The 18,197-nt window shown below is 42.1% G+C and overlaps 2 protein-coding genes across 3 annotated transcripts; both read right to left on the reverse strand.

Annotated features, from left to right (window-relative positions):
• Positions 1-1,171: 1,171 nt before the first annotated feature.
• On the reverse strand, positions 1,172-9,053 carry pggt1b (protein geranylgeranyltransferase type I, beta subunit). Of its 2 annotated transcripts, none has more exons than XM_052068649.1 (9): positions 8,885-9,051; positions 8,410-8,475; positions 8,132-8,196; positions 7,493-7,644; positions 7,029-7,161; positions 6,681-6,726; positions 6,065-6,249; positions 4,379-4,487; positions 1,172-2,280 (listed from the first exon to the last, which is right to left on the reverse strand). In XM_052068649.1, exons 1-9 carry the CDS (start codon positions 8,904-8,906, stop codon positions 2,138-2,140), a joined length of 921 nt encoding a protein of 306 aa, XP_051924609.1. In that variant the 5' UTR covers positions 8,907-9,051; the 3' UTR covers positions 1,172-2,137. The 2 variants fall into 2 exon arrangements, with proteins under 2 accessions (XP_051924609.1, XP_051924608.1); XM_052068648.1 differs by having other exon boundaries at positions 1,173-2,280; positions 8,410-8,528; positions 8,885-9,053.
• A 304-nt stretch (positions 9,054-9,357) lies between these two features.
• LOC127602490 (coiled-coil domain-containing protein 112) lies at positions 9,358-15,413 on the reverse strand. Its single transcript, XM_052068642.1, has 14 exons — positions 15,363-15,413; positions 14,769-14,881; positions 14,260-14,381; positions 14,076-14,165; positions 13,264-13,339; positions 13,025-13,151; positions 12,834-12,953; positions 12,600-12,737; positions 12,291-12,391; positions 12,081-12,204; positions 11,883-12,017; positions 10,825-10,923; positions 10,659-10,748; positions 9,358-10,056 (listed from the first exon to the last, which is right to left on the reverse strand). The coding sequence occupies exons 1-14, from the start codon at positions 15,411-15,413 to the stop codon at positions 10,018-10,020; spliced, it is 1,425 nt and encodes a 474-aa protein (XP_051924602.1). The 3' UTR covers positions 9,358-10,017.
• Positions 15,414-18,197: the final 2,784 nt, after the last annotated feature.

Below are 18,197 nucleotides of genomic sequence, written 5' to 3' on the forward strand. Positions count from 1 at the left end.
TAGGTATCTGACTGTGTAATAATACCACACATTTGCAGTAATATCACACCTTTGCAGCATTTTTAAGCAGGCAAATATTAAAACTTATTTCACGCCTCTGAGGCGGAAATTTTGTGGGATCTCCATTTTTTTTAAAAGAAGGCCATTGTTATCATTCCTCCAATCATAAGGCTATGAGTCTGGTTGAGCAGTGAGGCACTTGCCCCCCAGTATCCGTGAATAATGGATGCATCCAATTACTTATTCATCCCGCTCCACTCTCTTCCTTCACAAAGCCTGCTCCAGAAGAAACTGCGAAATCATCCAACAATCCCTTGTTAGTGAGGATTTAGCAAGTTGAAGTTAAGTTGACCACAGTTTGGCAAAACTGGTCAGTATGGCTTCATTCACAGAATGATATCTTATCTTGCAGTGTCTCTGATTAACTTGGCAAAATTGTTCAGCAGAAAGCTAGCGACAAATGGACATAGGCAGCTTGCTACTTTATAAGACAAAGAACATATGGAAGTGGGGTAGACAGCATATGATTACAGCAAGGGTTCTAGGAATGAGCCCTGTGGGACTCGTGTTGAAAAAGCTGAGAATGGACATTTCTGATGCTTTTCCACTGCACAGTACCGGCTTGTCTCTGCCCACAGCCACTTGTGACGGAGATTTTGTCATAGATTTTCCACTTCGAGGAAATCTATGACAACCACACTACACTAAATCCATCAGTCAGAAAGGGACAAGCTAATAAGAGAGCAGAATGAGGGTCATGTGTATTTACTCTATGACAGGGGGGACTTTTATTTCAGAAGGGCCATCGCAGCAAAGTGGAGACTGAAGTATTACGACAGCTTCCCGAGCTAAGTCACAGCAACAACGTAAGCTAATGTTGGCATGTATGCTTATTTTTGGTCATTTCTAGCCATATAGCCCCAAACATTACAAATGATAGTTCTGAATCTGTTTGGCTAATGAGAAACCAATGGTTTTCATCAAATCGTATGGCATCTGCTTGGAAGCCAGGCTGATTAAGTCCTCAAATTAGTACCCAGTGCCCCCTGGTTTGGCAAACAAAGTTGGTACGATGCAAGGTCTTCAAAGTGGTTCAATCATGATGAGGTGCACCAGGTATAAATAGTCAAGTGATTCAGGATTTTAGGGATTTCATTCATTCATTCATCTTCCGAGCCGCTTGATCCTCACTAGGCCCAAAAATGGGGGGCAAGTTGTTTGCAGAAATTATCAGTAACACTGATCAGAACAGCACCAAATTGAGCAGGATTTTGAGCCAACATGCATATCTTCCAGCATCAAGCAAGCAGTTGTGTGGAATAGTAACTGCCTCCAAGGCCAGGTCGGCACTTACAGTAGTTCATGACTCCTAGTTGAGTTCAAACAGAAGCATTAAACGTTATCTACAATAGGTTACGTTTTATTGTTACTTGCCCAAGTTCTTTGTTTCCACCTTGTTTTCAAAAGTCAAAGACTGGCCCCCTGCAGGTGGTTCTTGGCCTCAATTCCACCGGGTATACTGCTGCTATGATGCTACACCTGATCAATCCTGCACATCGGTAAACTTAGCCTCAGGGAGCATGAGGGGTAGGAGCCAGTGGGAGTTTGAAGGGTTCAGACTCGGGGGATCAAAATTGATGGGCTAGAAGCAAAGTAGTGAGCTTTGAAGAGACCCCAGAGGTCTCGTAAGGGTGTTACTGGATGAGGATAACTGCTCTTGTGGAAAAAGATGATGACTTGGTGTTCTTTGATGATCTTCAAATGCTCTACTTAAGCTGTTTTTATAATGTTTCAGGTCCATTCTAAATGATACTGATCCTGCGTGGTGCATAACGGAAAAATTGCTGCTGCTTGGCAAGAAACCATACCAGACGTTTCTCCTTTACTCGATCTTAACAATGTGAGAAAGTTTGGGCCCTGAAGTGTCTTCTGATCTTTCATGATTTCTGGCACATATTGTTCTTCACACTTAACACTGACTGCAGTCTGTTGACCAAAAGGCAGCTCAACGGTCACTCAACAGCAAGGCCTCTTTGCAAAGTTGCTAAGGAGCCGAACACTCAGAGTCCTCAAATAAAAGAAGGCTCCATTTGTCTTGGATTTGACCTCCGGATGCTCCTGTCAGCCACAGTTGCTGCTATTGTACCCTCCATGTCTGCTGCAGCTGGCGGAGGTGCTCGAAGGCCCGCTGGGTGATGTTGAGCGCCGGGTGGACTTTCCTCAGGCTGGGCTCTCCGATCAGAGACAGACCGCACAGGCCCAAGTAAGCGTGCAGTGGGTCTATGTGTGGAAGAAAGAGAGGGATGAAACGGGGTCAGCGTACTGTAACTAAGTGGAGACGCCTGCTTATGTCATGTCAGTAGAACAAATTGTTTAACAGAGCTAGACTAGTTCTGGTAGTAGAGCCAGTTCCCTGTTGATTCTAATAAGAATAGCTCGAGGAATTCAGCATCGATGCCAACGGCGATAAGCAAGGTTTCTCACAAGCAGCTTTTCTTTCAGTGATCGAAACACGAAGAACCCTGTTAGTTTGGGCCACCGGCACTGGCACCACTTTGGTGTGGGGCAGGACAATTAATCGAATTTTCATCCTGATCACAACTTTGGCAACCACCATTACATTAACCTGAACCTTGGTAATATCTATTTAAGATTTTTAGTATTTATTTATTAATTTGAAATATGGGCTCTTCTGCAGTCGAGCACCAAACCACCGTTGTTAACTCCAGCAACTTTCTTCTCGGGCAGCTGGCTAAAGTAAAGCCTCTCCTTCCTCAAGAACACTATGAAACAGTAATGCCGTTGTCACATATCGGCTGGATTACTGTAATGCAATCCTCCATTCAGCGTCTCCAGTTGGTCCAGAATGCTGCTGCTCACCTCTTTAATGGTACTAATAGGAGGGAGCACTATAACTCGCACTCTGGCATCCCTTCACCAGCTCCCGAAACATTTTAGAGTTCTTTTTAAGATCCTTTGATTTGTTTTCAATTCTTTAAATGGCTTCACACCACCGTAGCTCTCTGGGCTCTTGTGCCTCCACGTATCTGCCTGGTGATTTAGGTCTGTGGACCAGACATGATTCGAGGTGCCAAGAACTAAGCACTGTTTTTGTGCTTTCTACAGTTTTTGTCATTCATTTATTGTTTGTTGTTGTGCCAATTATTTTTGCTCCATGTACAGCGGTGTTTGTTTTAAAGTGCTCTATAAATACAGTTGAGAATTGAGTTAAGTCACCCTACTCTGCATTTACTCAATTAAACAACCATCGAAACACCCAGTAGCCGCCCAAACAGGAGGAGCCTTCTTTTGTTGTGACTCATCTTTGAGGGGCAATGAATAATTCAAAAGTGGTAGCCGTGTGACCCTGGTCCTCTGGGATTTGAGTAAAAGCCGAACAGGTCCATAAAAGGACTGGTAATTGAATTATAATGAAATGACAGACGATTGGAAGGCTACATCAGAATCAACCAGTGCATCAGTCAGGATTTATAGCGTCTAGTCCACAAGATGAATGCATTGGACCTGCAACTGTCACTGGAGCAATAAAAGCAACCAAGGGTACTCCACAATCAAACAACACATAAATAAAAATGTGCCGTGTGATGTAAAGTGGAAGAATTCATTCCAGGTTATCATAATGGCTTTACTTCACATACAGATGCTGTTTACAGTGACGTTTTGTAAAATAAGTCAATAACTGTTTGAAATAAGTAAACTACTGTGAAATAAAGACGCATGAAAAAACAAAGTACAGGTAAATGTATTCACCTTTTGACCAATTTCACGATTATCACCAAGGTAAAAATGTTTGGACAATTTAGAATTTGTCCATTTTTAACATGTACAAAAGCAATTGTAATCTTCATTATACTATGCAATAGAACCATCAAAAGAGTAATCTCTGACCAATAACCCCACCTCCACCTCCCCAAGAAAACAATCACAAGCTGGACAAATCCGCTTCCATCAGTCATAATTTTTTTTCTTTGCGCCTCAGATATGCTTAACTCTTTTTTGTGTGGAGCAGTCAAAGCTACAAGCCCCTTAAACTTTTTAAACCATCGCCTTTGGTGATATTTATGAGGTTAGCGAATACAGTAGCCGCTTGACCCAATTGGCCTTTGTAACGTGAGCTGTTCCATCTCCGGCTTCATCAATTACACGTTTGAAGGACGCCTGGGCGCGCGCGCACACGCACACGCACACACACACACACACACACACACACACACACACGCACACACACACACACAGAAACACAAGCCTGCCTGGCCTGATCAAAGTATAGGATCACAGGAGGTGGTTTTAAAAGGGAACTTGGAGAAAATGATTCGAGCTTTTCCATAGCAGATAATGTTACAGCGCAATCACGTACCTGGAGAGCATTCGGGCCACTTAGCAAAGCCACCAACCAATCGATCTTGTGTGGACAGAATGAAGGTCCGGTTCTTGTCAAAGTTGGTGTACTGAAACACATCTAATAGCTGGAAGAGCAAGATATGAAATAATCAGTAGGACGTACATTTTCAGAGCACAAAAGACGCCTAACACTTTGGCCATTTCGATACAAATAAAGTCATTGCACCTCTGGCATTGTTGTGACCTAAATCTTCATACATTAGCTACATTGGCTTGATGGCGCCTCGATGCATCCATGGCTTACTCATTGCCGCTTTTAAGTCGAAATCTCTTTTATTTTTGGATTATGTGTAAACCGCCGGCGTAGTTCTGACCCACATACATGTTCGGCACATCCTCCAAATGTGGAACTATTTGGTTCAACCATTTTTTCCGGGAACGAGAGCCAAATAAGTCCAACAAAACTTGGACTGTTAACCATGAGCGACGTGTGGTTTGTGAGCACAGAAGGGTAGTGGCAACGTGTCATGACAACCACAGAAAAGGAAAAGGTACTCACTGCAAAGTAGAAGTCATTCACATTCCAGAAACGGCCCTAAACATTTTACTCAGCGAATAAATCACTTTGTAAACACCTTCATTTTCCCTCTCCATTACTTTGCCAGCCGTTTTTGAAGGGAGAAAAGTGGTTTTCCTTTTTATTTTAGTTGTATGTTTTCAGCAGTGGGTGTGGATTGGAAAAAAATGGAAACTGACTTGCTAGTATTTTGGGGGTTCTTTGTACTGTACTCATTTTTTAAATGCTTGTTCACTTCACATTAATCGATGATGGCCTTCACCGCACTCAATATGGCATTATTATATTGCGCCATCGCCAGAAATGTGTTTTTCAGATCCATTTGCTTTATTCTTTAACCCTCCTGTTGTCCCTGGGTCAAAATGACCCGTCACTGTGTTAAAAACGCCCCAAAAACACCCTAAATGAATTTTTTAACTTGAAATTTTATGACTTTTCCTAGATTGGCCCCAACTGCAGAAAATTTGAAATGTTTTTATTCACATTACTATGGAAGCTGTACAAAAAAAGTACAAAGGTGGTCTTCGGGTCAAAATGACCCATCAGGCCAATAGGGTTGAAATCAAGGTCACAAAGTTATTTACACACCATAGAATGTTTCAATGTTTTAGTTGTGTCTCAGATCAATTAGTAGAATATGTGAACAAGACAGTGGCAGACATAAATAAGACAAGATTGGTGGCGTTCTCGTAGAAGGCAGAACTCTTTTTTGTGGATTTCAAGGGGTTATAAAGGTGTTAGATGACAGGACTCTGAATTCTCTCTTGGCTGACGCCATGCGTGTGCGTTATGACATTGAATAGGCTCTAGAGCTGATTTTTTCTGCTGTCCAGCAAGACAACTGATTCAGAAGAGGAAGCCACCATTGTTATAGCATTATAGTTTCATCTTTGGCAATTCCAACATTCAGAAGTGGCCTTAATTGCGCTATAATCACTTGTGAGAGGCACAAACAAGAGTGTGGTTTTCTATTTGTTTAGTGTTATTAATCGGTTCCATATGGATTCATTCATTTATTTTCTAACCAAATGTGTACCCGTATTTCAAGTGTGGAAATATGTTCTATGAACACCTGTGCACATTTGAATGCTTGAATCAAAGAACCGCAAAACCATTTGTGCATACCTCTAGTGTTGCGCCGACCCAAAAAGAGTAGCAGGTGTCAACGGGCTTGTTTGGGCGCCCCTGGAAGCCGCTTTGCTGCCTCATGATGCACCAGCGGCGGATCCTGTCCAACTCCCGCCGACTCAGCGCCCCCTCCAATCGACCCGTCAGACACAAGGAGGCGATGGCGCAGTACGTCCAGCCGCCTTCATGCAGCAAGACAGAGAGGCATGACATGTTGGAGACATCTCTCAAATCTTTTAATGAGAGATGAATATAAACAGATTGTGTCAGTGCCGTTGCAATATTTGCACACTGTACTAATAAGATTTCTTTTGAGCAGGGGATTAATAAAGACAACAGTGACGGGTATTAATTGATAATCCCATCAACCAGTTACTAGTACCGTGAGTCACGTTGATACTTTATATGTCCAACACACTTTCATTTTAAATGACAAGTCCATATAGACTGTGGTTCCTAAGCTTATTTGAAATGTTCTCCTGTCCCCGGTGAAAGTAATATTGCACACACAAAAAGGCAAATTGTAAATTGGGGTTGCTTCAGAAATACAACAAGGCTAGCATGAACCGCCTGACAGTGTCAAACAAAAACTATGCGTGAAGCTTTTACTCACCATGTGACTCTCGCCCGGCTCCCTGACCAAAACCGCTATCGTACGACTATTAGTGGGAAACAGAAGAGACAACATTCAGTGACAAAAACATTTTGCCTACCTCTGAGGTTGACTGAAAAACAGATCTTGCTCAATAGTACTTTACTGGGGAACAAGAAAATTCTCTGCAGATGTTTAAGCACTGTGACACCCTACATTCATTATCAATGGAGGTTTTTCATGGCAGAGTGCCACCCACGGTAGGTGGCCTTATTTAAACCGAGATGTGATGAATGGAAACAATCAGAGCCTATACAGCGTTTCGCCTTTCACCGATCGGACTATGGACTCGACTGCTCATATACTCACCAGGCTTCCTCGAATGTACTCGATGGCCTTTTGGACATCCATGCCGGACCAGTCGTCTAGCATGTAACAGATACTGGCTGCGCAGTAGATAAAACGGATGTCGTTTTCGCTGCCTTCTGGCACGGCATAGAAACTACAAGGAACAAGACGTAGGGGTGGTAGATTGCATGAATTGCCATTTGCAACATACACAAAATCACCCCTTTCCCTCCAGAAAAAAAATCAAGAACACCACTCTTCACATACAAGCATTAAAGCGTTAACTTCTGAGCCCAAAGTAAACCACTGAATCATTTGTTGGCAATGAAATCACGGTCTCATGACATATTAAACTATGGTGAATTTGGTCATACAGCTTCTTGGAAAGTTTGTAGAGCATTTGGGGGGCGGGGGCGGGGGGGGGGGGGGGGGCCGAGTGCCCATAATCCCTAATTGCATGTACATGTATGCGTGTGCATGCCAACCTGCCATCATCTAGCTGCAGGGCCCTGAGGCCAGCCAGGCATGCCTGCTTGTTGACCCGACTAAGGTCATCTCCCAGTATGAGAAGGGAACAGAGTCCAGTGTAGGTCATAGCGACATGGCCACTGTCGTATGGATGTCGCACACCAAGACCCTGAATACAAAGGTGACAGTCAGTTAAGCGCCAAGACGCTGGAATAAGAAAACACTCGGCATTAGTTGTAGCTGTAACACAGCTCATGTTCTGTGTAAACATCAAGCAACAAGGCATGGTTGGAGGTAGAGACAAAGACATCCTTGCATTTCGGGAATGGCGGTTGCCCCCCCCCCCCCCAATTCCCTAATACTAGTAGCAACCTCCGAAGAGTTTGAAAAAAATTCACAGGTTACACCATTGATATGAAATTGGCTGCACATGTTTGTCATAACAGAGCGCACACTAAAAATGTTCAAGGACCCATGCAAGAATTTGAACAGTATGTCAGTCATTTTGCTTTGAAGCAGCCCATTCCAGGAGAGTTCCTTTCACTTGAAAATTTCATAAAATAAATTAAATTAAAGCAAAAAAACGGGTTTGCAGGAGCCCATTCATCTCTGCTGGTCACTTTAAGATTGTTGGCATCAATTGCAAGAGAAGCTACCTTGGTGCTGTAAGGAATTCCGATGTGTGACGATCCTCGAAAACCACAACGGCTGAGGTTGGATTCTGGGGAAGACAAGGAGTGAAATATTATACATTTAAGACTGGAATAAATCATCCCGTCTTCTAAAGCCAATGTTCAGCAGCAAATCTGGGTATCGCCAGAGCACTGCTGCCATCTACTGACTGTAACTAGAACGTTACAGCCAAAAAGTTCCTACCTTACTCCAAATTAGAATTCGAAAATGAATGCATCGTGATGCAGTGGGTTTTACTTACGGTCTTCCGTTGGAAGAACCTGCAATGAGTAGATCCACTCGATCATGTCGTTGCTGTCAATGACATCTAGAGCATCGAGCACATCCAAGCCGGACAGAGCGAAAAATAAGATCGTCAACCTGGAAATACATGTCACATTGACAAGTTGAAGACCCGGTGTGCAAGCAACATATGGTGAGACAAAGATAATTATCCTACAAAAATATTTATCCGCTTGTTATGTTCTTCAACGGGGAGACCGTGCACAACTCAGGGAAAAAATGTCCATGTATTAATGCTAAACTAACTTTGTAGTCGTGTAGTAATAAAACATACTACTGGAATTGATGACAGTTGGATTACTGGTGTAACAAGTTCCTGTTGCTGTCATAACTTCATTAGCAGATGTTAGCTTGCAGGCTAACTAGCGAGGGTGTTCCTTTTACTTAACAGAGAAGGCTGTCGCGTGAAAGCCACAGCGTTGCTCGGAACTCACCTGGTGGTCTCCAGAGAGGCATACATCTCGGGCAAAACCTGCATAGTCCTCTGAAAGAAACGTACGTGTCGGTCTCGCAGAAATTCGAGTTGCTCTAGTTCCTCCGACAGACGCTCCTCTTCCGCCATCTTTGTTTCACAGCCTCATATCCGTTACACGGGGACAACTTCCAGTGTGGTTTTGTTGTTAAAATAAAAGCATACGTCGCAGAGGCAGAATTAATTTTCTAAATAAGAGTGTCACACTGTGAAGGTTTTGTATTGTATCCCGTAGGAGGCCGTACAGGTTGTCTTTGGTTTACGATAAAACTGTCCTACCACGCCTAAATTTTCGATTTTGTTTTAGCCAGGACAATTTACCAATATTTGTGAAACTTATGTCAGTTCTTTGCCTTTTTTGTCAAGTAACTTTAGGCGGGAGGTAAGAGGAAGTGTCCAGCCGGGACTGCACGCCATCTGATTGGAGGGCACAAATAGAGAAACAATCTTTTATTTTTATCTCGCTTTCACAACAGCTATAACAAAATAATATATCATAACACATAACATTGGCTGGCAACCGGTTCAGGGTGTCCCCCGCCTACTGCCCGAAGATGGCTGAAATAGGCTCCAGCACCTTCCTCAACCCTTGTGAGGATAAAGCGGATCGGAAAATGGATGGATGGACATAACATAAGGCACGGCCAGTCATGCAATCGTTAACCACTATTCATGCATACAGTTTGTTTGAAGCAGTTAGATGAAAGAGAATCCTTTCACCGGTGGATCAGAAACGTCATGCTCAAAATGTGCACACATGTGCTACAAGCCAAGTTTGAAAGTAACAAAGCTGTAGTCCACTGATTTAAAAAAAAGATTTGTGAACTTCTCTCATTCCATGTAAATTCGCTTCAATTCCAAGCGGTGATTCTCAGTTACAAATACGCATCTGCGCTCTGCGCAGACATGCTAACCACTTGTGAGACACATTTTTTAATTATTAAATGAAAGCAGCAATGGGTCATGTGATACAACAGCGGGACAAAAAAAAACAATGCACTTGAATGAGGTCAAATTGACAAACACAAAAAGAACATTTTGGAATAATGACTGAATACAGAAAGGAATAATCATTGTAAAAGCTGTGTGAATGCTTCAAGTCTTCAGAGCTCCAGATTCCAGATGGGAAAAGCTCTGAAAAAGATACAAATAAATAAAATGTAGGTTCTAAAGCAGTGTTTTTTAACCTGGGTTCGATTGAACCTCAGGGGTTCGGTGAGTCAGTCTCAGGGGTTCAACGGAGCCTCTGCCATGGAGGGTAAGACGCGACTCAACATGTTAATAAGTTATGACACGCCCGCTTGGCCATCACTGGCTGCAGATGATCACATGACATTGCTTGTCCAATCAGTGCTGTGGGAAATTTAGTTCACATAGTAGTCAACGTGTGACTGTCGCGATAGTCGTACAAAAGTATACTTGGCTCTTGAAATTTTACTTACTTTTTTCTGTTTTTAATAAATGCGTTTTTTTATATCTTGAATTTATTAAAAAATATATATTTATTTATTTTCACGTATGAAGGGTTCGGTGAATGTACATATTAACTGGTTGGGTTTGGTACCTCTAAAAAGGTTAAGAACCGCTGTTCTAAAGAAAAACGTAAACATATTCAGGGATTACTGGATTTTAAAAAATGCCATTAAGCAAGTGCTGAAGTGTAATAATTATAAGTCATCATAATCAAAGTCTTACAATCGACCTCTGAGACATGTGAAATATACTGTATGTCCTACTCCTGATGGTCTCATGCTCTTCAGGCGCTCCTCCCATCCCTTCGTGGGCCGTGTCAACCTCGACGGGTCTCTGACTATGTGACCGTCCACCTGTGCCAGGAATAAAACGACATTTTGAAAAAAGTAATACAGAATACAGACTTTTGTTTTTATCCACAGTGCTCACTTTCTCCTTGATCTTAGCCATGATCCTCTCCTGACGCTCTTCATCCTCTTTTTGCCTCAGAAGCTTCTCCTGGCGTTTGGCGTGCACTCGCGCGAGATCCTGCAGTTCGTAAGACAAAATAGAATGCAATTGCATTGGCGACCAATCTTGGGTGGCACCGTGGACTGGTTGTCAGGCAGTATGTGTATTTTAACAACAAACAACTATTCACACTCCCATTCACACCTATGAGCAATACAAGCATGAGAAAAACAGGCACGCTCCACACAGTGCAGTCAGGAGTTCAGATTTGTAGATGTGCTAACTAATTAACCCTCATGCCCGTTTTTCTTCTTTCAGGGCCAATACCGATACAGATTATGAGTAGTCGGGGAAGCCAATAACTCATATTCCATCCATCCATCAATTTTCTGATCCGCTTTATCCTCACAAGGGTCGCGAGGCGTGCCAGAGCCTATCCCAGCCGTCTTCAGGCAGTAGGCGGGGGACACCTTGAACCGGTTGCCAGCCAATCGCAGGGCTAACTCATTTTTTGGAGCTGATATTAATTTTGCAGTAAAAGTGGAAATATTGGCACCACAATGAAAGGAAAATACCAACTCCAACTTTCAACTTTGTTGAAATGACATGAAGCATGCTTGTTGAATAAATAAATAAATAACATTTTAATAATTTTAGACTTAGAGAAGATAGAGCTTTGTTTTAAAACGTCCCCTTGGCTGGTGGTATGTCTAGAAAAAAAAACGGACTCCAATTTTGGAATCAGCCTGCCTATTTTAACCCTTTGAGGGACAGCGGTTACTACGGTCGACAGCGTCTCATTTTCTTAGGTTACAGGGTGCATAAAAATCTATCTCATCAGATTTTTTTTCAAATAGTTCCATAGTGTATCCCAGCACTCACGCACATAATGTAACATATTTTTCTCATAAATTTTGTATGGCCCTCCCCTTGTAAAGGCTGAAATGACCGCTGGTGCCCTGCTCAAAGTAGCATTTGGATTGTTACAAATACAGATCCCATGATTCCAGGATGTCAAGACAGACTGTGTTCAGTACCCTTTGCATCAAGTATTTGATGGTTTTTGTTGCCTTTTTCCTCTTTTTCCGCCTGTGGTCCTCTTCCTCTCCTCTCCCCTCTTGCAGTTCCTCCCCGGGGCTCATCTTGGCCTCCCGCTGACCAGAACGCTCCTGCTGCTCAAATGAATCCATTCCACAATGTGATGCTTCAACATGGATTTGGTGCTCGTTCCGTACCTTGGCCATTCTGTTCTTGCGGCTCTCCCGTGCTTGTCTCTGCTTCCCCGCCTGCTCCTCTTTCCTTCTCTTGGCCTCTTTCCGCGCCTTCAGTCGCTGAGCCAACAACCTCTCATCCTCCTCACTTGTAAAAAGTACAACATAACAATCTGTCATAAGCATTTGGCTTTTCTGTTTGGACTTCTACTTCCTTGCTTGTTCTGCTGGCACCTTGCATCTTTTTTCCTCTTCTCGTCTTCCACCATTTTCACCTGCTTCTGCAAGTGCCTTTGGCGTTCCAGTTGCTTCCTGCTTTTCCACCTTCGGATGGCCTACATATTATAAGCATACGAAGAATCAGAATCAATTTTGAAACATTTAGAAGTGTCAAAAATAGATTTGAATTGTTCTGACTTATTTATTTAAATTATTATGGAAGGACTCCATTATTATAACGTGCTAATTTCTGCTACCAATAACAAACATTTACTTTAAGAACAAGGGGGCATTTTGCTATTTGGCATCACATTCAGTCATGACCTCTCTCCTCTCGTCCTGCAGGTGGATCAGCTCCTGGTACCAGCGTTCGTGTTCCTCCATTTCCTCCTGACTCTTACTGGGTAGATACAGTTTAGCCTCTTTCCTGAAGCCCGCCCGCCCACCACACTTTGTCCACACCTGTCAATCAAGCCGATGACTCATACATGATCCGCGATGCAATTGAGTTACGAAAAAAGGCACCGAGCAAAAAGTGGTCTCACGGATGTTCTGTACCTTGAGGAAGGCCTGGTGATCAAATTCCTCCCAACCGCCACAGACGCCTCCCGTCCTTTGAAGGAAAGCTTCCAGTGCTCGCACCTCGGCGGGGAGGTCTTGGTCCAAGGCTTTGCTCTGCTGTCAAGACAACAGCAGAGCTCAACAAAATTTGACAGAGAAGAGAAGGAGGAAGACGGGGAGACGTAAACCTTCACAGATGAAGCGGGGGAGACTTTCGAGTCTGACTTGCTGGACTGACTCCAACTTTCGACCTTCCTCTCATAGGCCTCCATCTCCTGTGCGGACATGCTCTCCTTCTTCAGCAACTCTCCGAAGCTTGAAGAGGAGAAATACAATTGAATTTATTATGAACAGTACATATATTTTCAGTGTCTGTCATTTTAGGCATAAAAAATTCATGCGAGTAAAAGGACTGAAGTGTTTTTACCATAAGCGCTGATTTTCCTTGAAATTGTTGATTGAACATTCCACCTCAGCCATTATTTCCTTCAGCTTCTCAATCACTGCAAAATAAACAACGGTTAATTTTTTGGTCTAGGTTAAAAAAAAATAAACAAAAATAAATTCCTTCAGCTTCTCAATCACTGCAAAATAAACAACGGTTAATTTTTTTGGTCTAGGTTAAAAAAATAAATAAACAAAAATAAATATAGCTTGTATTCTATGCCACAAATCAATTCAAGGACAAAAAGTGATCATATTCGTAGAACAGGATATGGAACTTATTGGGAAGTTAAGATCACGATTTGCCATGCAGGAAAATGTGAGCAATGTCATTCATTAAATATCAATAACATACAGTCCAAAAATTCTTCAGTGAACGTGCCTCTGGTGGTATGTGAGACTGCCTAAATCCAGTAATTTAATTTTTAAGAAGTGTTTGTTTGTTTTGCAGTCATTTAAGTAACATTTTCATCACATTTGTTTTTGCAATACATTTCAATTGAATAACAGCGTAAGTACATTTCCCCCCGACATTTAAGCACAGTGTTAAGGCAAGTCAAGTACAACTTTATTGTCAAATGCGCTGTATGTGCACAGATGAAATTTCTTACCTCTCAGACAACCAGACAACATACTGTGGCTTTCAATACAGTGTTATCAAATAACATTTGATGAACATTCTCCCTCGCTGCTGTATTTTAATGTTGGCCATAAATATTTTTGTATCGCAGAAAGGATTGTGTCCATCGTTGGAGGTTCCATTCTGCTCATAAGAGGTTAAACGGTGTGACTTACATTCTGTACTTGGTTTCATGTCTATCAGTTGTTGCTGAAACTGTCTGACACCATCTTTAATCTTGGCCAGCTGCTTCTGCAGTTGCATCTCTGAAGGACAAAGCAACAAAACCAAATGAATAGAAACACAATCACATCCCCGAGGGCATGTTAGAAGTGGCGTGATGGACATACTGTGACTCACTTTCTGCACTTCTCTGTTCAATCAGTGCTTTCTCATACTCATCCAGCTCTGTTGCCATGTCAGTCCATCCATTTTTCTTCCACTGGAAAATCAGTGACCTGTCTTTTTCCAACTTGTCAACCCTGGGAGTAAAAGGACATAAAAAAAAAATAATAAACCACAGTTTCATTTGTTTTCCTCGAAAGTCGCACAAAAATCTCCTGTAACTTCAGTTTTAGTGAGTGTCCAACTCTACAATTGTACTTTGTGTTTTCAATGCCTTTTTTGAGAAGGATACCAGTGATGCAAAGAAGAGTAAGACAACCACAGATACAAAATAGTATTATGGCATAGCAAAGCGCTACATGTGACTCTCTCCAGGATGCTATGTACAGATTTCAGCCGTGCGTATTTATATTTGCAATGGGGGAAAAACGTATTCTACATATGAACAAATTGTCTAGAAAAGCATCTCCAAACAAATTATTTTCTATGTTAGTTGCGCTGGGATCCTAAAGCATTAAACTTACAGCCTCCTGGTGGTTTTGGCTTCCTTGAGAAACTGCGTGGCTTTCAGTCTGGACTGTCTCTGTTCCACATCGCCTGTGTCAGCAGGGGAGAGCGGAGGGTCCGAATCCCCCTGCTTTATGCAATAATGTGCAGGCGCATCTCAGTAAGCTTTATTTCAGTCGTTTCTCACACACGCACACATACACACACACATATAACTCACTGTAATCATACTAATAATATTACTACTAACAATATGACGTCACATAAGCGACATCAAAACAAAAGCAACTAACGACAACCATACAATGTTTTAACCGTGTATATAACAAGAACTTAATTTTAAAAGTATAAATATTATGCACTAGTGTATTTGAAAAGCCTATCGTCGATGACTGGTAAATTTTAGTCTGGTTGAATTTTTAGCGTTAACGTTAACCAACCGGCGGGTTGAGAAATTACTCCTTACATTGTACGCACCCTTTAAGAATTACAAACTAGAAAAAACAAAAATAATACCCTCTGCTGCTTTGTGCGCACATCTTAACTGCCACAAAATAAGTTAAATAATATATTAAAGTAATGTATATTGGTGATTTAACTGTGATAGTTACCGAGAAATGTTGACGGGCGGTTGCTATGGCTGCCATGTTGAATTGGGGCATTGGAACGACACAAAAGGAAAGCGCTTTGCAGAAGAGGAAACTAAGAAGTTTTACGCCTAATATCCAGCAGAGGGCGCTGATTGCACAGTACTGTAGGAGTGCTCAGTAGCCCTCTCTGTTATATATAGTGTGGAGAGGACGATTATTTTTTTATTTCTCAATTAATTTGATCTCTACAAATAATAATCGTTGAGTTTTTCTATTTTTTGAAGTATTTCATTGAGATTTTTGAGGGAGGCACAGCTCAAATGGATCTCCATGTGTTATCAAGCTAAACAATGGATGTTACGGTTGTGTCAAGGTGAACAATCCATTTGACACAACCTACATCAAGGAATATAGCAAATTAAAGCCCTCGAGGAGGACCTTCTTGCTCTACAACGATGTTGAGAAGTCTGTCAAAGTAAAAAAATAAAATAACAATTAAACAGCAAATTAACCTCTATAGATAGAATTACACCAGGCTTCTTGCGGCAGCCTTTCAATGTATCAGGGCCAGGAGCTATAATAAAAGTCAAGTGACAGGCACCAAGAGTATATATAGACACCAGATTCCATTATTGAGTGCACATATCGAGGATGTGGTGTCTCCCACGGGAGCTGTCACGTTGCTGCAAATAGCAGCCGCTCCTCCTCGACAACGACCATTTCCTGTCCTTGTCCTTGGCTAAACCAAATTCATATATGCCACTCTTCTACAGTGTGAAAACACATGCTACTCATTAACTGGGAAAGTGTCTTGACACTTGGGGACAGGCACGTGCATACATACATCGAGATCAAAGGGTACTAGAGCCACTAACTTTTCTATTCCTGAAGAAAAAGTGCCTTGGATTCTGGGGGTTTTTTTTTTTGAAAATTAAAAAATGGATTGAGAATGCACTGAACATGAAAAAACGAAAGTATTGAATTGGTCCAAAAATTAGGAAAGTACTACCAAAATTTTAATTTGGGTCTTTTAATTTGAAATCTTGAATTGGTCAAAAAGGTGTGGAAACTAGAAGTAGATCCCTGAGATGTTCATTCTGGGCTATTACCTGTACTTTTGGAACATTTTGGAATAGAAATGAGCTGAACAGTTTCAAGATGGAATGGATGAAATTGGTCAAAAAATGAGGAACTTAGAGGTAAATCCCCCCAAATGTAAATTTTGGGAAAAGAAATTGAATAGGAATTGAGTTGAATAGATTTAAGTGGCTCGAAAAGTGTCGCAACTAAAGGTCTTTGCCCCTAAAATGTTAATTCAGGGCTTTTATTAGGAAATGTTGAAAAAAATACCCCATTGGAATATGAATGAGCAGAACAGTTTAATGTCAGAACGGTTTGAATTAGTCCTCAAAATGTTCATTTTGGTCTTTTATTTTGAAATTTGCAACAAACAAACAAAACAAAAAACCAAAAAGCAAGAAACCACATTGTGTCATATATCATGTTTAAAGCCCTTGCTTGAAAAAAAAAAAAACATCACAAGCGGGCGAAGATCAACTCAGGAGTTCAGTGATGCCTCATGTCACATCTACGCAATAATTTGTCCCAAATTCAGAACACTAAGTGCTTTAACTTCAGGCCTGTGCTAACGAGCCTGCAGAACATCAAAAGTGATTTAAAAAAAATTCTGCATGTCATGACTTGGTTGTTTGAAGCCTCATTAAAGCACATCATTTGTTCAGTCACAGCAACGTGACTTATATAATGTGAATGTTCACTGAGGATATGTTGTGTGTTTCTGTGTTCAAAAACAAGCCGCGGTTGCGGCCCTGTTTCATCTTTGAGAGGTTGCGGCGTCAGACAGAAAAGACAATGAGTGAAAACTCGTGGGAACAGAGGTGATAGGAGTGTGCAAAGCAGCAGAGGCGACAGCAGGCGTGTCCGCCGGGCTGTTTGTGTTTGCGTACGCGCCGAGTCGACACTCGGTAGTGCACAGGTGCTGCCACTCTACCCCTGCTGTCATATGAAAGGAAGCGACACTGGCGCCACCCGTGTGGTGACAAGTGCTCTTAGGCTGACAGATTTTCAACTGCTTTCAAAGGACCACTGGCGAGTCTTGGCAAGACACTCCCCCTCACTACTGACACACGTCTCTAACGACCGACAGATTACAAACCGAACCACCACTCTCTCACTACTTAGCCAACTTTCTTCATTTAGCCACCAACTACATCTGTTGCAATTACCGGTACATTGGATTTAGAAATACATATGATAAAACACATGGCCGCCCCTATGTGGTTGCCATGTGGTTAGCGTGTCTGCCTTACAATGCAGGGATGCCCGTGATCCTCTTGAGGATAAGTGGATTAAAAATAGATGGGATTTACATACTGTACATTGTACATCATTTTTATGAATACAATATTTTAGAATCAATTCCAGCTTCCAGATTTCCTGTGTGGAGTTTGCATGTTTTTTCTCCGTGGGTTTTCTCCGGGTACTCCGGATTCCTCCCACATTCCAAAAACATGCATGGCAAGCTGATTGAACACTTTAAATTGTCCCTTGGTGTGAGGGTGAGCGCGGATGGTGGTTCATCTGTGTGTACTCTGCGATTGGCTGGCAACCGATTCAGGGTGTCCTCTGCCTACTGCCCAAAGTCGACTGGGATAGGCTCCAGCTCGCCCCCGCGATCCTTGTGAGGATAAGCGGATCGGAAAATGGATGGATGGATAGAATATTTTCGAAGTGATGTTGGGAGATGACAGATGCAGTGCTATCATTTGCACAATTTACCCAAAAGGAGAGTCAAAGCAAAGCAATGTTTATTGTGAGCTGTCATTTGCGGCAGGA

Source organism: Hippocampus zosterae, chromosome 6, assembly GCF_025434085.1.
Source record: "Hippocampus zosterae strain Florida chromosome 6, ASM2543408v3, whole genome shotgun sequence".
NCBI lineage: Eukaryota > Metazoa > Chordata > Actinopteri > Syngnathiformes > Syngnathidae > Hippocampus > Hippocampus zosterae.